The 22,144-nt window shown below is 39.4% G+C and overlaps 1 protein-coding gene across 1 annotated transcript; it reads left to right on the top strand.

Annotated features, from left to right (window-relative positions):
- Window positions 1-18,223: 18,223 nt before the first annotated feature.
- Window positions 18,224-21,917, top strand: FOXH1 (forkhead box H1). Its single transcript, XM_069096976.1, has 3 exons — window positions 18,224-18,439; window positions 20,750-20,854; window positions 21,015-21,917. Exons 1-3 carry the CDS (start codon window positions 18,224-18,226, stop codon window positions 21,915-21,917), a joined length of 1,224 nt encoding a protein of 407 aa, XP_068953077.1.
- Window positions 21,918-22,144: the final 227 nt, after the last annotated feature.

Raw genomic sequence — 22,144 nt, forward strand, 5'->3', positions numbered from 1 at the left:
AACCCAGCTCTCTTGACTACTAGACCAGTGTTCTTTCTCTCTTACTGCAGAATTTCTGTCTTATAATGAAAAGAACAGCTCACATTTCTATGGTGCTATAAAGTTTGCAAAGCACTTTCCCCACAATTACCCTGTGAGATAACTTGTATATTTATTATCACCCCTATTTTACAGCTAGAGAAACTGAAGCAAAAAAGGGCAAATGAGGGGCGGCCAGGTGGCTCAGCGAGTAAGAGCACCACCTCCAGTGTCGGGATGACCTGGGGATCGAATCCGGGCTCGGATACTTAGCACCACACCCAGAAATAACTGGCCATGTAAGCTTGAGCAAGTTACTTAACCCCAATTGCTTTAAAAAAAAAAAAAAAGGGCAAATGATCATAAAATCATAGCTCTAAATCTGGTAGGAACCTCCATGCCATTGAGTCTAATCCCCTAATTTTACAGATTAGGAAACTGAGAGACAGAAAGAAGTAACTTGCACAGGGTCACACAGACAGTAAGTTTCAGAGGTAGGATTTGAACTCTGGTCCTGACTCCAGAGCCAGTATTCTTTTCACAGTATCCCACTGATTCTTCTATAATGAACATCTCATTGTCACACAACTAGTGAGATAGTTCTAATAACTGACATTTATATAGTGCTTTAAAAGGGGGCAAAATACCTTTAGATGTGTTTTCTCATTTGATTATCAAAACAATCTTGGGACACCAAGAAACCTAAGGAGGTAAAAAAAAAAAAATCTGATGAAGTAATAGCAGAGGTTAATCTCTAACCCCAAAGGTACTCACTTAGCACTCTCCTCTACTACCTATTACTAGCTGGTAGAGCTAACCCATGGGCTTGCAACAGAACTCAACTCTTCCCTTCTCCCCCATCAGGGCTACTAAATCTGGGCTACAGAAAACCAATAGGCAGAAGCTGTAATAGTCTAGCCAGAGAACTGAGCAACAGAGGGAACTGGGGCAGAATGCCAGCCAGTATGTATGACTTTATGGTATGCCACTCATGAGGGAAAGAATCCAGCATCCAGCTAGGGCCAGTTCTGTCCTCTCAAAAGTCACTTGGGACAGAGAATGAGGCCTGTGAAAGGTGAACTGTCCAGTATAGAAGGAGAATGAGATGGCTTGAAGGTCTAGCCCCAAGGGAAATCACCAAAGGAACAGAGTTAGAAAGTGAGCAATAGGGGACCATAAAAGGAAAAAAAAAACTGAAATTACCAAAAATTTCAGAAGGAAGAAAACTCAATTAAAGATCTTGAGCATAAACAGATAAACCAACAGGAAAAATATTAATAACAGGAAGAAATATGACCTCCAGATCAGATAAGTCTAGACATCTATGAATAAATACAAAAGACAAAGGAAAATCAACACTTTATGAGATAGAGGACCTTCTATGGATTCCCAAGAGATAGGTAGACCACAACAAGATGTTCCTGGATGTTTGTTTTTTTTAAGCAATCAGGGTTAAGTAACTTGCTCAAGGTTATACAGCCAGGTGTTTCTGGGTGGGTGCTAAGTGTCTGAGCCTGGACTCAATCCCAGGTCATCCTGACTCTGGGGCTGGTGCTCTTACTCGCTGTGCTACCTGGCTGCCCCACTGAATGGTTTTAAAGAGAAATAAGAATTGTAAAAACAAGAAATATTGCCTGTGCAGCAGAAATAGTTGGTAGAATAGAAAGATTTGAATCTGTAAGAGCAAGTCTCACCAAAAAAACAAACAAAAAGATAACTGGTTGGAAATGCAAATACTCAGAAGTGAAGAAGAGAAGCAAAAAGAGAGAATGTTAAAAAAAAAACATGCTCAAACAAACAAAACATATTGATTATGAAGACAGGATGGGTAGAGACAACTTAAGAATTATAAGTGTCCCAAAAGGACATGACAGTAAAAAATCTGAACACCAGAATTCAAGAAATAATAGAAGAGTAGGTAGCTAGGTGGCACAGTGAATAGAGCACCGGTCCTGGAGTCAGGAGGATCTGAGTTCAAATCCAGACCCAGATACTTAACACAAAAACTAGCCATGAGACCTTGGGCAAGTCATAACCCTAATTGCCCTCCAAAAGCAAAAAATAAAATAATAATAATAGAAGAAAACTGCCCAGAACTTCAGAACACAGAAAACAAAGTAAAAAGAGAACAAATACACAAATCACTTTCAGAAAAAAAAAAATCACAAGACAGTGATTAAACTGAAGAAATTCGATGACAAACAATAAGTTCTGTGACTAGGAAGACTTTCAAATATAAAGGAAAGGAAATGTGAATAAAACAAGACTATTTTGCAGAAGTGAATGTAAGAATGGATAAAATATGTTCCAAAAGCAAAGGAGATCAAGATACAGTGAAACATACCCTGCCATCCTGATCCTAATCATCAATGATAAAAGATGAATATTCAATAAAAAAGAAGCATTCAAAATATTCCGAGGAAGAAAACCCAATCCAAATATATTCTTTGCTTCTCAAATACTACAGACAACAGAAATACAAGAAAAGTAAACAAATACACAGACCAAAGACAACAAAATAACAACAGAGGGATATCTTTCAAAAAGAGTACATAAGGGGGCAAGAGTGAAAGAGAAAGGTAAACAGAAGAAACAGGCCTGAAACATCATGGACTAAACTTCACAACATCTGTCTGCTGGTGAATCAATGTTTTTGTGAAACTAAATTTCAGAAGGGGAGGGCATTTAAAGGGAGAAAGGAGAGGAAGAAGATAGAAGGGAATGTTTGATATACCTTTATGAAGTCAAATGTTAAAGAAAGAAAAATAATTTCTGTAGTTTCTTGATAGGAAGGGAGCTTATAGAAAAATGGCTGAGGATGTAAGGAAGGCATTGAAATGGGAAGGGATTGAAGGGAAAGAAAGGAGGAAATCTTGTTTCAGTGGTGGGAGGGGATACCACTGAAGAAAGTGCCCATGGGAAAATAGATGTTCTAAGGGAGAAAGGGAATCAGAACTCATGGGGGCAACTGGCAGCCAGGAGAGGAGGAGGGACCTAGGGAAGAAATTGCATGGCAAATGGGGAAAAAGATGACCATAAGGAGGAGAAAAGTTAATAATGAACTGCACAGAATTCCTATCTTGGAGTAATATTATCTCTATCACTTGTAGGAATTGGTATTAGGGTTGGGAGTAAGATCTAAAAGGCAATACATATAAATTATTTAGAAAAGGGAATCCAAAATAAGTATGTTGGATACTTTAATTCAACGTGGAAAACAGAAACTAAAGAAAACTAAATTGGGGCGGCTAGGTGGCGCAGTGAGTAAAGCACTGGCCCCAGAGTCAGAAGAACTCCAGCTAGGTTCCAGGCTCAGACACTTAACACCCACACAAAAAAACTAGCCGTGTAACCTTGGGCAAGTTACTTAACCCCAACTGCGCTCCAAAAGGCAAAAAAAAAACCTAAATAAGTATAGCATTATGAATCAAAGACTAAAACTCTAGAGCAGATAGAAAAGAAAGAGAAATAATGAAGGGAATGAAGGAAAGAAATGCTTTTTCAAAAAAGATGCAGAAAATTAAATTTTAATTCCCCCCCCCAAAAGAAATAAGTTCAAGAGGAAGAGAGTAAAGGAAATTTTACTTTACTACTTAGAGTAAAAAAGAGGGGAAGAATTAATGAACAATATTAGAGATATATAGAAGAAAATATAAACCTAACTCATAAATTTAAATGTGAATGGATTAAACAATCCAATAAAATGAAAATAAGTGACAGATTGGATAAGAAAACAAAACCACAAAATCTGTTGCTCACAACAAGCACACCTAAAAAAAGAAAGATAAACAGAATAAAGATGAGGGGCTAAAGGAAAATTTTATTATGTAGGAGTTACAAAAAAGCAGGAATTGTAATCATGCTATCAGACAAAGTAAAAACTAACATTCACAACCTAAAAAGGGATAACAAGAAAACTACATAATATCAATTGAAAACAAACCAATATCAATATTAAACTAAATATGCTTCAAATGCCTTAGCCTCTAGTTTCATAGAGGAAAAATTAACTGAACTACAAGAAGACATAGATAGTAATACAGTAGTGGTAGGAGATTTCAATGTCCCTCTTTCAATTTTGGATTGTCTATAAGAAAGGTAAACAGAAGAAAAAATACAGAATTGAACAAATTCTATTTCCCCTCTTCCCCTAGCCCCTTAGCTAAGAACCTTGCCTCATACTTTACTGAAAAGATTGGGACCATTTGCTGAGAGCTCCTTTCCTCCTTATCTCATTTCACTCAAATGCCTTCTGCCACTATTTCCTCCTTCACCCTGTTTCAGATGAAAAGGTGGCTCTTCACCTTGCCAAGGAAAAACCTTCTACATTGCACAAGTGGTCCCATCCCATCTTCTACAACAGATTGCCCTCTCTATCCCCACTCCCTCATTTATCATCTATCTTTCCCTGTCTACTGGCTGCTTACCTACTGCCTACAAATATGCCCGTGTCTCCCATATTCTCAAAAAAACCCTCTCTTGATGTACCTATCTTTACTAGTTTTCATCTCCTATCCCTCCTCAATTTTATAGCTACGATCCTGGAAAAGGTCATCTACAACATTTTGGGTTTTTTTCCTCTCACTCTCTTAACTCTCTATGGTCTGGCTTCTAACCTCATCTTTGAACAGCAACTGCTCTCTCCAAAATTGGCAATGATTTATTAATTGCAAAATTGAAAGGCTTTTTCTCTTCTTATCCTTCTTGACCTCTCTGCAGCCTTTAATATTATTAATCACCCTCTTCTACTTGATATTCTATTCTCTCTAAATTTTTGGGACATTGCTCTCTTCTGGTTCTCCTCCCACTTATCTGACTGGTTCTTCTCAGTCTCCTTTGCTGGATTTTCATTCAAGTCATACCTACTAATTGTGGATGTCCCTTAGGGCTGTGTCCTGGGCTCTCTTCTCTTCTCCTTCTTATACTATTTCACTTGGTTATCTTATCAGTTTTCATGTATTCAATTATCATCTCTATGTTGACGATTCTCAAATCTACTTATCCAGCTCTAACCTGTCTGCTGAACTATATTCTCAATTTCCAACTGCCTACTGGACATCTCAAACTAAATGTCCTATAGACATCTTAAATTCATCATGTACAAAATTAAACTTATCTTTCCCTCTAAAGCCCTCCCTTTTCCCTAACTTGACTACCACAATCCTCCCAGTCACCCATGCTTACATCCTTGATGTCACTCTTTCTTACCTCTCCATATCCAATCTGTTGCCAATTTTACCTTCATGACATCTCTTGCATAAGTTCCTTTCTCTGTTCTTACACTACCACCACCCTAGTGCAACCCTCATCACCTCAAGTCTGAACGATTGCAGTAACCTGCTGGTGGGTCTGCCTGCTTTAGGTCTCTTCCCTCCAATCCATGCTCCACTCTGATGTCAAAGCGATCTTCCCAAAGCTCAATTCTGACCATTTCACCTTCTATTCCTTCTCAATAAACTTGAGTTACCTCCAGGATCACATATAAAACCTTCTGTTTGACCTTCAGAGTTCTTCATAACATGTTCTCCCCTTTATCTTTCCAGTCTTTTTATACCTTGTATCCCTCCATGTACTCTGCCAGCCAGTAACACTGGCCTTTCTATTCCTCCAACAAGACACTACATCTCTAGGTAGGCTTTCCCTGGTGTGTGGAATAGCCTCCCTCATCATCTCCACCTCCCAGGCTTCCCTGGTTTTCTTCAAGGCCCAGTTAAAATTCCAAATTCTGTATACAGGAAGTCTTTCCCAATCCCCCTTAATTCCAATGCTTTCCTTCTATTGACCATTTTTCCTATTTATCCAGCATACAGCTTTTTGGCACATTGTCATTTGTATGTTGTCTCCCCCTTAGACTGAGCTCCTTAAGAACAGGGACTGTCTTTTGCCCTTCTATAGATCCGTACAATGCCTGATGTGTGATAGGTACTTTAAAAATGTCTATTGACTCAATGATTACTGGAGAAACTAGAGCTAAAAGACATGTGATATCTTTGAAATGGAATTACTAAAGACTATTTCTGAGCACTACTTAGAATTTTTACAAAAATCAGTCATGTATTAGGACACAGATATACTGCAAACTACTATAAAAAGACACAAATAATAAACACATCCTTTACAGATCATGATATAATAAGAAATGTAATCAATTCAGGGAACACAAACAAGACACAGACCTAAAGCAGAATTAACAATAAAATCCCAAATAATGAGTAAGTCAAAGAACAAATCATAGAAATGATAACTATGTGAAAGAAAATTCTAATGATGAAACAACATACCAAAATTTCTGGAATGTAGCTAAAGCAGTCCTCAGGAAAAATCATATCCCTACAAATACACATTAACAAAATAGAAAAAGAAAGTATTAATAAACTGAATATGCATTTTAAAAAATTAAAAAGCCAACAAGCAAAGAAACCTAAAATAAGCACAAAAGAAGAGATATTAAACATTATGGGAAAAATAAACTAGAAACAAAAAAACTATAGAAATGATAAACTAAAAGCTAGTTCTTGGAAAGAACTAGTGAAATTACTAATCCTTTAGTCAATCTAATTAAAAAGAAGAGGGTAGAAAATAAAATCAATAAAATAACAATTGAACAAAGTAAAGTCACAATGAAACTGAAACAAATAAAGAGAATAATCAGGTCCTATGACACACAATCTATGCTAACAGAACTAAGACAAGAAAAATAGTAACATAGCTTCAAAATAAAAAGTAAACAAACTAACAAAAGACAAGAAATAGAAAAGGAACTAGGACTAATTATTAATGTACTACCAAAAAAATTACTGATCCAAGAGAATTCTATCAAACATTTAAGAACAATTATTATCAGTACAACACAGATTGCTCTCAAAAGTTAATAAAGGAAGTACTTTACCAGTTTCCTTTTATGAGACAAATATAATTCCAATACCTAAACCAGGGAAGGACTAATAAAGTACAGAAGAACTATAGCTCAATAGCATTAATGAATATCAATTCAAAAATTTTAAATACAATTCTGTCAAACAAACTACAAAGATTCATCCAAGATATTATTAATCATGACCAAGTTGGACTTATGCCAGGGATGTAAGATAGTTCAACATAAGGAAAACAATCCACACAATTAATTATATTAAAAAATAATCCAAGGCCACATGGTTATCTCAATAGATGGAGAATTTTTTTTTGACAAAGTATAGCATTCATTTATGCTTAAAACTCCATCAATAGAGACATAGAGGGGCCTTTTTAAAAGTCATTTAAAATCTATCTAAAATCAAAGAAGCTACCATATACAGGTGAAATACATTAGCACCTTTTTCCAATAAATATTGGAAATACTTGTAATAGCAATAAGACAAGAAAAAGAAATTAAGGACATAAAGACAGGTAAAAGAAGAAAAAATATTGCAATTTGCTGATGATATTATAGTGTTTTATGAAAATTCCTAGAGAATCAGCAAAGATACTAATTAATAGTTTCAGCCAAGTTGCAGACTACAAAATAAGCCCTTAAAAATCAATAGCATTTCTAAATAATAATCACAAAATCCAAGAGGCAATAATAAAAATGGGAAATCTCATTCTAAATAACTATAAAATGCATAAAATATTTGGAGATCAATCTACCAAAGTATGTATGTGTGTGTGTGTATAAAATATATATACATACGCATACATACATATATATGACATAGATATAATTATACAATGTTCCCTAAAAAAATAAAGAACATTTAGGACAGAGTCACCTGATCCCTGCAAAATTCCCCTCCAAACAAAATTGAAATAATACCTCCGAATCAATTCTGGAGTGGCAGAACCAACAAAAGTTGGCAGTGAAACCATTTTCTAGCCAAAGACAACCTAGGAAGTTGACCAGAAAACTCTGTGTCACAAGGGTGAGAGTAGAGTAGAGTACAGTGCAGACTATACCCTAGCAAACCAGTGGTAGGCCTGGGGGGGTAGGGGGGGAGGAGACAGGGCAACTGAATTGACACCAGCAACTTCTGAAGTTTTCATCCCACAGAGGGTAAGGGGATCAGACAAATGGTCAGAAGGAGATTGCAGGGAACTCTCTGCTGGCACTGGGTACAGGATTCTGTTACATTGCCCATACATGATTCCAGGTTCCAGACCAATGTGAGGAGGAGGAATAGTAGCATACTGAGTGTGTAGTTGCAGGGGTACAGGGGGCATGGTCACAGTTCCAAGGCAGAGAAAAGTGCTTGTGGTCCCTCATAATCCAGAGCACAGGCCAGGAGGGTAGTAAATACACCTCTCCTTGGAGCATACCACCTTACAGACTTCTAGAACTACTTGTGAAAAAAATAGCATAAAAAACTTGAAGCTTGGGGCAGCTAGGTGGCACAGTGAATAGACACTGTCTCTGAAGTCAGGAGGACCTGAGTTCAAATCTGGCCTCAGACACGTGACACTTTATTAGCTGTGTGACCTTGGGCAAGTCACTTAACCTCAATTGCCCTGTCTCCCCAACTCTCCCCCCCAAAAAAAATGAAAAAAAAAAACCTTGAATCATAGGATAGTTCCTACCTCCTGCCCCAGCAGAGATCCACTGTAACATAAAGCTCAAAGTCAAGAAATAGGCTGGAAGGGGCGTCCAGGTGGCTCAGAGAGTAAGAACACTGGCCCCAGTGTCGGGATGACTTGGGATCAAATCTGGGCTCTGATATTTAGCACCACACCCAGAAATAACTGGCCATGTAACCTTGAGCTAGCTACTTAACCCCAATTGCTTTAAAAAAAAAAAAAGAAATAGGCTGGAAAATGGGCAAACAACAAAAATAAAAAGAACCTGACCATAGAAAGTTACCATGATGACAGGAAAGATCAAAACATAAACTCAGAACAAAAAAAAAAGTCAAAACATCTATATTCAAAACCTTGAAAAAAATGTGAATTTTCGAGATCCAAAAAAATTCCTGGAAGAATTCCAGAAATAAATTCCTGGAAGAGCTCAAAAAGGATTTTAAAAATCAAATAAGAGAGGTAGAGGAAAGATTGGAAAAAGAAATGAGAGTGAGCAAGAAAATCATGAAAAGAAAAGTCAGCAGCTTGGTGAATAAAAAGATACTGAAGAAAATAATACCTTAAAAAACAGATCAGGTTAAGTAGTAGAAGAGGCACAAAAATCTAATGAAGAGAAGAATTCCTTAAATAGCAGAATTGGTCAAATAGAAAAGATATAAAAAATTCACTGAAGAGAAGAATTCAGTAACAGCAGAATTGGATAAATGGAAAAAAAGATGTGCAAAAATTCACTGAAGAAAATAACTCGCTGAAAAGTAGAATTGGGCAAACAGAAGTTAATGACTCCATGAGATATCAAGAAACAATAAAACAAAATTAAAAGAATGAAAAAAAATAGAAGACAATGTGAAATATCTCATTGGAAAAAACAACTGACCTAGAAAACAGATTGAGGACAGATAATTTAAGAATTAGTGCACTGCCTGAAAGTCATGGCCAAAAAAAGAACCTAGAAATCATCTTTCAAGGAACATTAAGGAAAACTGCTCTAATATCTTGCAACCAGCAGGTAAAAAAGAAATTGAAAGAATCCACTGATTGTAAAACGAAAACTCCCAGAAATGTTATAGTCAAATTCCAAATTCCAGAGTTCCAAGATCAAGGAGAAAATATTGCAAGTGGTCAGAAAGAAACAATTCAGATATCATGGAGCCACATCCTTCTATGCTAAAGAATCAGAAGGGCTTGGAATAGGATATTCCAGAAGGCAAAGGGGCTAGGATTGCAACCAAGAATCATATACCCAGTAAAACTAAGTAGGATCCATTAGGCAGGGAGAGATGTATATTTAATGAAATAGAGGACTTTTGAGCATTCTTTTTTTTTAGAGGGGGGAAGGTAGGGCAATTGGGGTTAAGTGACTTGCCCAAGGTCACACAAGTTTTTTTTTTTTCCTTCAAGCATTCTTGATGAAAAGACCAGAGCTGAATAGAAAATTTGACATTCAAATACAAGACTCTAGAAGGAGAAGTATAAACAGGAAAGAGAAATCATAAGGAATTCAATAAGGTTAAACTGTTTACATTCCTACTTGGGAAGGTGATACTTGTAACTCCTAAGCATTTTTATCATTATTAGGGCAGTTAGAAGGATATACATAGACAGAAGGAATGGGCATGAGTTGACTATGATGGGATGATATCTAAAAAATAAAATTAAAGGGTAAGAAAGAGGGATTCACTGGGATAAGGGGAAAAGAGAGGTAGAATGGGGTAAATTAGGGGTGGCTAGGTGGTGCAGTGAGTAAAGTGCCGGCCCTGGAGTCAGGAGGACCTGAGTTCTGTTTCAGACACTTAACACGCACACACAGACACAAAAAAAACTAGCCGTGTAACCTTGGGCAAGTTACTTAACCCTAATTGCCCTCCAAAAGACAAAAAAAAAAAAAAAGAATGGGGTAAATTATATCATGTAAAAGAGGTGAGAAAGAGCTTTTATACTAGAGGGGAAGAAGAGGGCAGCTCAAAGAGAGAATAACATACAAATCATTTGAGTATTGAAATCTATCTTACCCTACAGAGAAGTTGGAGGAGAATGGAATAGGAGAAGGGGAAGTGGGGCTGATGGAAAGCAGGGAGGATTTGAGAAGGTGGTGGTCAGAAGCAAAACACTTTTGAGGAGGGACAAAGTGAAAGGAGAGAGAGAGAAGGATAAACAGAAAAAATAGGATGGAGTGAAATACAGAGTTAATAATCATAACTATGGAAAAAATTATAGCAAATTCCTCTGATAAAGGCCTTGTTTCTTTTTATATATATATATATATATATATATATTTTTGCTTTTTGGAGGGAGAAGGCAGGGCAATTGGGATTAAGTGACTTGCCCAAGGTCACACAGCTAGTAATGTTAAGCATCTGAGGCTGGATTTAAACTCAGTTCCTCCTGACTCTAGGGCCAGTGCTCTATTTACTGTGCCACCTAGCCTCCCCCCTTTTTAATATTTTTTAAAAATTTATTTACTATTAGTTTACAACATTCAGTTCCACAAGTTTTTGAGTTTCAGATTTTCTCCTCTCTTCACCCCCCCCCCCATAGCAGCACACAATCCAGTAAAGGTTCTACATATACCTTCACATTAAACATTAGTCAAGTTGTAAAGAAGAATTATAACCAATGGAATGAACAATGAGGAAGAAAAAATAAAACAAAACAAAATGAAAAAGAGAGAGAGCAAGTAGTTGCTTCAATCTGCATTCAGACTGTAATTCTTTCTCTGGATATGGATAGCCTTTTCCATCATGAGTTCTTTGGAGTTGTCTTATAGCTTTGCTTTGCTGAGGAGAGCCCAGTGTATCAAAGTCAGTCATCAGATGCAATGTGTCTGTAATTGTGTACAGTATTCTCCTGGTTCTGCTCCCCTCACTCAGCAGCAGTTTATATAAGACTCTCCAGGTTATTATGAAGTATGTCTGCTCCTCATTTCTTTTTTTTTTTAATTTTATTTTATTAAATTTGTTTATCTACTTTTAGCTTACAATGTTCAGTTCCACAATCCCTTGAGTTCTAAATTTTCTCCCTCTCCCTCTCTACCCTCCTTACCCACATACAATCAAATATAGTTTCTACAAATACTTTCTCATTAAGCATTAGTCAGGTTGTAAAGAAGAATTATAACCAATGAAATGAACAGCAAGAAAGAAGGAACAAAACAAAACACAAAAGAGAGAAATCAAGTAGTTTGGCTTTAATCTGCATTCAGACTCCATTAATCTTTCTCTGGATATGGATATCCTTTACATCATGAGTCTTTTGGAGTTGTCTTATAACTTTGCATTGCTGAGAGGAGCCCAGTCTATCAAAGTTAGTCATTACAGAAATGATGTGCCTGTAATTGTGTACAAAGTTTTCCTGTTTCTGCTCTCCTCACTCAGTATCAGATCATGTAAGTCTCTCCAGGATATCATGAAGTCTGTCTGCTCCTCATTTCTTATAGTACAATAGTATTCCACTACATTCAGATACCACGACTTGTTTAGCCATTCCTCAATTGATGGGCATCTCCTTGATTTCCAATTCTTTGCCACCACAAAAAGAGCTGCTATAAATATTTTTGTACAGATGGGTCCTTTTCCCACTTGTATGCTCTCTTTGGGATACAGACCTAGAAGTGGTATTGCTGGGTCAAAGGGTATGCACACAAAGGCCTTATTTCTTAAATAAATACAGAACTGAGTCAAATTTATAAGAATACAAATCATTCCCTAATTGATAAATGGTCAAAGGATATGACATCCAGTTAATTGCTCAGTGGTTAGAGCACTGGGTCTGGAGTCATAAAGACCTGACTTCAAATCCAACCTCAGACACTTCCTAGTGGTGGGACATGGGCCAAGTTACTTCACTTCTAATTGCCTGACAAAAGAATTCACTGGATCCACTAGAGAAGGAAATGATGAATATCTTTGCCAAGAAATTACCATGGATAGCTATGGTACATGTGGTCATAGAGTTGGACACTTCAGAACAAACAAAAGATATGAACAGGCAGTTTTCAGATGAAGAAATCAAAGTTATCTGTAGTCATATGAAAAAATGCTCCAAATCACTATTGATTAGAGGAATGCAAATTAAAACAACTCTGAGGTACCGTTTCACACCTATCAGATTGACTAATATGACTGAAGTGAAAATGAAAAATGTTGCAGGAGATGTGGGAAAATCGAGACACTAAAATACTGTTGGTGGAATTGTAAACTGATTCAACAGCATTCTGGAGAGCAATTTGGAACTACACCCAAAGAACTATAAAACTTTGCCTACCCTTTGACCCAGCAATACCATTACTAGGTCTGTATCCCAAAAAGATAAAAAATAAAAAAGGACCTATATGTACAAAAATATTTATGGAAGCTTTTTTAGTGGTGGCAAAAAATTGGAAATTGAGGGAATATCTATCAATTTGGGAATAGCTGAACAAATTGTTGTATATATGATATGTGATAGAATGTGCTATAAGAAATGATGAGAAGGATGACTTTGGAAAAACCTGAAAAGACTTACATGAATTGATGCAAAATGAGTTGAGCAAAACCAGGAGAACATTGTGCACAGTAACAACAGTACTGTAGGATGATTGTTTTTAGCAATACAATGACCTAAAACAATTCTGAAGGACTTGTGATGAAAAATCTCCAGAGAAAGAACTGATGGAGTCTGAATGCTGATTGAAGCATATTCTTTTGTTACTTTATTTTTCTTGGGTTAGGTTTTTTTTTTTTGTTTGGGTTTCCTTCTACAACATGGCTAATATGGAAATAGGTTTTACATGACTCCACATGTATAGTCTTAGGTTTTACATGACTCCACATGTATAGTCTGTATCAAATTGTTTGTCTTCTCAATGAGGGGGGAGGAGAGGTAGGGAAGGAGAGAATTTGGATCTCAAAATTTTATTTTGATTTATTATTTAGTAGTATTTTTCCCAATTACATGTAAAGATAATTTTAACATTTATTTTTCCCTTCTCCCCTCCCCTTCCCTAGGGCAGTAAGCAATTTGATATAGGCTATATATGTGCAACCATGTAAAACATATAACCATATTAGTCATGATGTAAAAGAAGAAACAGAAGAAAAGAAAAAAAAAACAAAAATGTAAAGAAAAATTGTATGATTTGATTTGTATCTAGACCCTATCAGTTCTTTCTCTGGATGTGGATAGCATTTTTCATCTTGAGTCTTTTGGACTTGTGTTGTTTTTTGGATCATTGTATTGTATTTTGGATCATTGTATTGTTGAGAAGAACTAAGTCATAGTTGATCATTACATAATGTTGCTGATACTGTGTTTAATGTTCTCTTGGACTTCAAAATCTTAAAAAAAATGAATGTTGAAAATTACTTTCACATATAATTGGAAAAAAATTAAATATTTTAAAGTATTTGCTTTCCTAATGCTAAAAAGAAGGAGGAAGAGAAGGAGGAGGAGGAGAAGTAGAAAAAATAAAGAACAATTTAAATAACTAGAGGAATATTCAGTGTTGGTGGCTAGATTGTGCTAATATCATAGAAATAACATTACTACAAAAGTTAATATATTTTTTAATGCTAGGGATAACTTTAAAAAACTTGATAAAACAAGGGGTGGCTAGGTGGCACAGTGAATAGAGCACTGGCCCTGGAGTCAGGAGGACCTGGGTTCAGATCCTACCTCAGACACTTAAACACAAAAACTAGCCATGTGAACTTGGGCAAGTCACTTAACCCCAATTGCCCTCCAAAAATTAAAAAAAAAACTTCACTGGGAAAGATGAAAGCTCTAGAACCTCAAAGGAAATGAAAAGAGGTAGCACTTCCAAACCTCAAACTATATTATAAAGCAACAGTTATCAAAACTATCTGTTAAAAAACAGAGAGATAGATCAATGGAACAGATTAGACTAGGGAGAATCTGAAACAATGGAACTCAAGTAACAGTATTTAATAAACCAGATGATGTAAGTTACTTAGGAAAAAATTTCCTGTTTGAAAAAAATCTTCTGGAAAAACTGGAAAGTAATCTGGAAGAAATTAATCTTAAACTAACACCTTACACCATATTCTACAATACATTACAAGTAGACACATGACTTAAATATTAAAGCTCATAGTACCAAAACATTAGAAGAGAAAGATCCTGTCCCTCTCACAGTTAGGGGTAAAAAATGTATTCTTGACCAAACAAGGGATAGAGGCAATTACAGATAATAAAATAATAGATAAATGATTATATGAATCTGAAAAGCTTTTGCACAAACAAAATTAATAAACCTAAAATAAGAAGGGAAATGGTCAAATGGGAAAAAAAATATATCAAATTTCTCTGATAAGGGTTTGGTATCCGAGATAAATGACAGAAATATATGACAAAAAAAATCATTCCTCAATAGATAAATGGTTTAAGGATATTAACAAACAATTCTCAAAAGCTGAATTTCAAACTGTTAATAATCACATGAAAGAATGATCCAAATCACTAATAAGAGACATGCACATTTAAAAAACCCTGAGGTTTCACCTCACACCCTGCAAATTGGCAAAATTGACAAAAGATGATAATAGTCGACATTGTAAGGGTGGCAGGAAGATAGGCGTGCTAGTTCAATATTGTTGGAGCTGTGAATCAGTACAAACGTTTTGGAAAGCAAATAGGATGACTAAGTCCATACCCTTTAACCCAGAAATTCCACTGCTAGACTTACATCCCAAGGAGGAAGAAAATCTCCATATAAACCAAAATATTTATAAAGGCACTTTTTTTGTGAGGGCAAAGAATTGGAAATAAAGTAGATGTCCATAGTTTGAAGAAAGGGCTAAACAAATTATGACACATAAATGCAATGGAATGTTACTGTTCTGTAAGAAAAGAAGAATGTGATGAATATAGAAAAGCTGGAAAGATCTTCATGAAGTGATGCAGTGTGAAGGAATTAAAGTCAAGAAAACAAATATACAATAAATGCAATGATGTAAATTGAAAGAATCTCTAAAAAAAGATTGCTGCAAAATCAAACAAGCTAGTGTTAAAAAAAGAAATCTAAAAAGACAGTCCAAGTCTTGCTGAGGTGGGGAGTCTACAAGTGTACATTGCATATATTTTCAGACATTTTTGGATGTATTGATCACTTATATGGATTTCCTCCCCCCCTTTTTTTTTTCCTGTTTTTGTCTTTTAAAAAAAATTTGTTATATGTGATTGCTTTCTGTGAAGGGGAAGGGGAAAGTTACTGGGGAAAATTATTTTGTTCAGTCTTGTCAGACTCTTCATATACCCATTTGAAGTTTTCTTGGTAAAGATACTGGAGTGGTTTGCCATTTTCTTCTCCAGTTCATTTTACAGATAAGGAAACTGAGGCAAACAGAATTAAGTGACTTGCCCAGGGTCACAAAGCTTGTAATGGTCTGAGGCCAGATTTGAACTCAAGTGTTCTTGACTCCAGGCCTGGCACTCTATCCACTGTGCCACCTGGCTGCCCAGCTAGCTGGGGAAAATTAGAGTGATTTTAAAAACCCTTAAAGATATTTTTAAAAATATTTTTTAAAAAATTTGGTGGGTATGCAGTACAAGTATTTTTATTCTATTCTACAAATGATGAATTTGAGGCAGAGGTTGGGCCTGCTCAAGCAACTAGTGTCTGATTTAATTTGGGCCCAAGAGTCAGAGATTCAGATTTCTCTTCACTCAAATGGTCAGCACGTTTTCCATTTTATCACAAAGAAATGATGAGTATTTGCCCATTTCTGCTGTCATTGCAAGGATTAATGATGAAGTTGGATGGTTGCCTGCCAAGAAACTTGAAATAAAAACTCTTAATTAGAGAAGTCCCTTATGACCTTGAGAGTTTCTTCCCCGGCTCTAGCCCTCAGTTTTCTCTTCAGTAAAATAAGTGGATTGAACTAGATTTCAGGTTCAGATACTAAGGATCCCAAGAAGGTCTCCACCTACATCCTGCAGCTTAAATAAGATAATATTGTAAATCATTTAGGGCAGTGCCTGGCACATAGTAGGTGCTTTAAAATGCTTGTTCCCTTCCCCCACTTCCTCTTTCCCTTGGCTTTCTTCCTCCTCTCAAATTCTATTCATTTTTTAAGATCCTTTCCAGGAAGCCTTTACCAACCAACCAACCACTAAGTAGCCTATATCAATCCTTTTCCTAACACCCAGTAAGAAGGCATCCTATTGGTCAGGAGGATTTAGATGGAAGCCTTATAGGAATCTGAAGATTTCCTATTATATCATAAGGATAAGAACGTGACATATAAATGAGGCAGTATAGTACAGCAGTTAGTTAAACTCTCTTAATATCTGTGTGACATTGCACAAATCTCTTAACCTCTCTAGGTCTTCATTACTAATCTATAAAATGAGGGGGTTGAACTAGATGGTTTCTAGGGTCCCTTCCTCATCTTAATCTTTGATCCTGTGAGATCAACAAGCTTGATCATGTCACTCCCCTACTCGAGAAGTTCCAGTGGCTCCCTATTACCTCTAGGATAAAATAGAAATTCTCCTGATATTTAAAGCCTTTTTCAAAAGGACTCCAGCCTACTTGTCCCGATTTATTAAAAATTAATCCCAGGTACATATTTGACATTCCCGACAAACTGGCCCCTCAGCTGCTCTCACTCATACAACATTCTGTCCCCAGGAGGGAAGGGATTGTCATTTGCCTTTCTTTGTATTCGCGGAGTTTAGCATTTGACTTGCTAAAGAGGCACATAGTAGGTGTTTAATAAGTGTTTATTGATTTTGCACAAGCAGCCACAGTGGAATGGATTCTTTCCTCACTTCAGTGTCTGGGAAACCCAAGTCTCCTACAAAGTTAGGTTCTAAGGCCACCTCCCTTAGGAGACCTTTCCTTATCCCCACAACGGCCCCAATACAGTAGTATTTACTTTGTGTATATTATAAACTACTTAGCCTTTTACCATAGTTTCCCAGTAAGAATGCAAGCTCCCTGAGGGCAGGAGCTTCTTTGGTTTTGTATTTGTATATCCAGTGCCTATCCCAGTGTTGTGCTGAGGGCCTTGTGGTAGGCGCTTAATAAGTGCTTATTAATGGATTTAGAGCTAGAAGGGGATTTTAAAATGACTAGAAGGGGAAAGTTGTGGAATGGCCTCAAATCCCAGGATGAGAAATAACAGCCCTAGTTCTGTGGGGAGTCCAGGAAAGTTTGGGGGCAGGGCACTGACGGAATGGAAGCTTCTTCTAGATAGAAGAGCGATTAAATTCAACTAATCAATCCAGAGCCAGGCCCTTAGGGGACTGCAAAGGACCTCAGATGGGGGGAGGGCAAGATCTGGGGAGGGCCTGGGTGGAGCCTTCTTCTAGGGATTCAGGGGACAACTTGGAGTGGAGGGGTGGGGGGTGCTATGGTCTAATTGTACAAGGGGACAAGGCTAGCCCCCCCAGCCTTTAGGCTCTCAGCACCCCCAATCCTTGGGAAGGATTTCTGTCCCTTCCCCCAATCCTCCCTTTTCCTCCGAGATTAACAGAAACCTGCTAATTGTGGCTGCCCCCTCCCCCACCCTAGACTCCCTCCTCCCTTCTCTCCCTCCCCCCCTCCATCCGAATGATAAAGGGCCCAGGGCCCCGCCTGCCTGCTGCCATACACCCAGGCCCCAATCCCAAGATCCTAGGTCCCAATTTCCTAGATCAACACCGTCTAAGTAACTCCATGCCCAGTGCTGGGTCCTTTCCTACCACGGTGCCCCAAGGGGGCTCAAGCCCTGGCCCCCCACAGCCCGGGCCGGAACCAGAACCGGAGCCAGAGCCCCCTAAGAAGAAAAGGAAGAAGAAATATCTTCGGCATGACAAGCCTCCTTACACCTACCTGGCCATGATAGCCCTGGTGATCCAGGCTGCCCCGGCCCGGAGGCTCAAACTGGCCCAGGTGAGAGGCAGAGGTAAAGACCCTCTTTCCCCAAATAAGTCCTTCCTTTCAATCCTTTACTCCTTCCCTCTCATCAGTGGTGCCCACTCTAAGACCCTTCCTTCTTTCCCTGACCTAATCTCTCTCCTACAACTCCCCTGCTTGGGCTCCACACTCTGCCTAACTCCTAATCTATTCAATTCTGAATTCATAGTCCCTTCCTCCCTCCTCTGCCCCCCCCCATCCAGACCCTTCATGCCAATTTATAACTTTCCCCCCTCTCTTCTCCCCTGACTAACCCTGGCTCACTTCCTGAGAGCCTCATCCCTGCCTAACCTGGACATTGTCCGTTTAGCTCTATCTCCAATCTTGAGTTCAACCTTAACCTTAATACACTCCCTCCTGATCCCCCACTTCCAGAATCCCCTGTGTGGGCCCATAGTACTTACTTCCCCTTCTCTGACTCTTCACCCCCCCCCCAAGAGCCTAACTCCATTTCCCAGACCACCCAACTTTTCTTCCCTCATCCTCACATTTGCCCAGTCTCTATCACCTATCTCCTGCCTTGATCCCAAGATCCTCTAATCCCAACTGCTCAGGATCATTCCCTAATATTGGATCCCCATCTTCTAGTTTCACTTCCCAGACCCTCCTATTCCTAGAGATTCAACCAACTCTAGACACCCTACTCAGCTTTTCTCTTGACTTCTTACTTCCAGAATCTTTCCAGGATACTGGACTCCAAAATCACCTCTCCCCACCTCACTCCCCAAACTCAGAAAAACTTAAAGACAATCCCCTCCCCCAAACCTATCCCTAATCCTGGCTGACAGATCTACCCTCCCTACACATTCCCCAAGCCTTCCCTCCCCCAAACACTATGCTTACCTATCCTGGATACTTTACACTCAGCTCTGACCCTGTCTTTATTATCTACCCAGACACCCCTTCAACCAGAAGACCTCACTCCCAGAATGAGCATCCAATATAGTTTCTAAGATAGTGCCTGGCACATTGATTCCCTTAGTTTAACTCAACTTCCCTAGCTGTTTTGTTGTTATACCTTCCATTCCTAGGTTCACTCCCCAGACTCTACTCTCAGTAGCACAAAATTGTAAGATCTAGAAGCAGCCCCTGGTCACCAGGCCAACATATACTTGGTCAGGATTCCTTTCTACAATATCCAGGTCAAGTGATTTTATAATCCTTCACTTGATACCCTCCCTTTATTGAAGAGTTTTTAGTAAATTTTCCTTTACATTGAATCTCAGTCTGTCTCTGCAGCTTTACCCTTTGGGTGGGTCTTAGTTTTAGTCTCTGGGACCAAGCAGCAGAACAAGCTGTGTCTTTCTCTGGACAGCCCCCTTTGTACATGACAGACAGCTCTTCATCCTCCACTCTGGGCTGGTCTCTCACTCCCTTTCCAGCCTCAGACACAGCCCCTGCCCCTGTGTTGTGTCATGCTCAGTCTATGGCATGTGTTTACCAGCCCCCAAAGCCCAGGATGTCCTCAGCAACTGGATTCAAGATTATCACTGGCTATTCCACACTACAAGTCAAATGTGTGCATTTGGAGTATTCTTCTGGTGGCACCCTATATTTTGAAATTAAGTTTTATAATAATGCAGAATTTTATCACCAGTCCCTGTAGATGGAGATAGAGATAATAGAGGAATTCTAGGAAATGGGAATGAGGAAAGGAAGACTGGTTGAGGGACAGTCTGATGACCACAGGTTAGGATTAAGTTAGGATCATCTCCCAATAAGGGACAGGATAGAGATTCCTGGAGGGTTTGGGTGATGTCATTTTCCCCAAAGCCTCAAGACTAGAGCTCTCTCTAGCTCTGCATTATTATCAGTCGTAAAATTTAGACTGGAACAAAATACAATCCCAAACTCATTTACCAGAAGAGGAAACCAAATAGCTTGTCCAAGGCTTAAACCATTGAATTCAAATCTGGTACTCTTTTTTTCCTGCTTTTTGGAGGGAGAAGGCAAGGCAATTGGGGTTGATTTGCCCAAGGTAACACAGCTAGTAAGTGTTAAGTGTCTGAGGCTGGATTTGAACTCAGGTCCTCCTGACTCCAGGGCTGGTGCTCTATTCACTGTGCCACCCAGCCACCTCCCTGGTACTCTTTCTACCACATCCCCCTGGTCCCTATTTTCCCCCAAGGATCTCATTCAGCTCATTTGAACATATGTCCATTAAATCCATGTCACTCTCAGTTCTCTCCCTCAGACTAGGAACTCTCTGAGGTCAGGGGCCATGTCTCCCTCAGACCCAGATTGAGTCCCAGAGGTCTCACCCCATACCTCTGGATCTGGTTTCAGATCATTCACCAGGTTCAAGCTCTGTTCCCCTTCTTCAAGGATGACTATGAAGGGTGGAAGGATTCCATCCGGCACAACCTCTCCTCTAATCGATGCTTCCACAAGGTTAGAATAACTGTTGGGAAAGCCTGGGTGTGGGGTGCCATGCTGAGGGGGGAAGCCTGCTATTTGGATAACTTAAGGGGAGGAGGGTGAAAGGTCAGTCCTCTGGCTAGATCATATCAAGTACCATTAGTTCTCCCAATCCCATTGACTCTCTCTCTAGGTGCCCAAGGACCCGGAAAAGCCACAGGCTAAGGGGAATTTTTGGGCAGTGGACGTGAGCCAGATTCCTGCTGAGGCCCTTCGATTGCAAAATACAGCTGTGGCCCGTCGAGGGGAGAGGGGTGGCCAGGGCAAAGCCTTTGCCAAGGACCTGACTCCCTATGTTGTCCATGGCTGGCCCTACCGGCCCCCTAGCCCCAATCTAGCCAGCGACTCCTTCAGTATTGATTCCTTGCTTGGGGATATTCCAGAAGGGCCCCAGCCCCCACGGCCATCCTCCTCTTCTTCTTCTTCCTCTTCTACTTCAGAGCCAGTGTCCTGGCCCCTGGGGCCCTTCTCCAAGTCACAAGAGGGGTGTTTGGGGAGCCATGGCACACCTACTTCTCCCCTGTCCTCCTCTTCCTCTCCTTCGGAGGGTGGACTCTGGCCCCTCCGGCCCATCCCCCTCCTGCAGGGTACCTCAACCCAAGCAGGGCTATTGGGAACCACGGGGGCATCTCAGCTTCCTCCTTCTCTCTCATCTGAGCAAGGCTCCTGGCCTCTCCTGCCCCTCCCTGTGATTCAGAGTACCTCAAGCCAGGTGCAGCTATCAGGAAGTACCAGGGTCCCCCTTTGGGGACAGTTGCCCACATCATACTCCCCCATATATACCCCAAATGTGGTGATGCCCCTAGCACCCCCACCATGCCCTCAGTGTCTGCCTTCACCAGGCCCTTCCTATTGGGGGCTAGCACCCAAGGCCACTGGTCCCTCTGGCTCTGTAGGGGACTTGGATGCACTCTTCCAGGTGGTACCACCCAACAAGAGCATCTATGATGTGTTGGTCACTCACCCCTTGGACCTGGTATCTCCTAACCCCAGGGGGTCTACTCCAGGTGCTTTACTCACCTGGTACAATGTGTGAAGAAGTTGGACCAAGATCTCTCTCCCGTTTATTCCTTGCCTTCTTCCCCAAACTCCACCCCAACTTGAGTCCACATAAGGAAAGCAAAGGAGATAAGGCTTCACCTTGGGGGTTCTCAAACATCCTCAGAAACAAGTCCCAGGTCCACAATTACAAACCAGTTGTTCCCCTCCTTGAGGACTGTCCAATGATTAGTCACCCTACTAACACTTTTCTAATCAGTCATA

The sequence above is a fragment of the Petaurus breviceps genome, unplaced genomic scaffold, assembly GCF_028583685.1.
Source record: "Petaurus breviceps papuanus isolate PSGF00001 unplaced genomic scaffold, PetGlider_PUasm1.0 350, whole genome shotgun sequence".
NCBI lineage: Eukaryota > Metazoa > Chordata > Mammalia > Diprotodontia > Petauridae > Petaurus > Petaurus breviceps.

Coding starts and splice junctions, on each gene's coding strand:
- FOXH1 (XM_069096976.1), top strand. CDS start 18,224: ATGCCCAGTGCTGGGTCCTTTCCTACCACGGTGCCCCAAGGGGGCTCA. Junction 18,440..20,749: donor GGAGGCTCAAACTGGCCCAG/GTGAGAGGCAGA, acceptor ATCTGGTTTCAG/ATCATTCACCAGGTTCAAGC. Junction 20,855..21,014: donor CTAATCGATGCTTCCACAAG/GTTAGAATAACT, acceptor CTCTCTCTCTAG/GTGCCCAAGGACCCGGAAAA.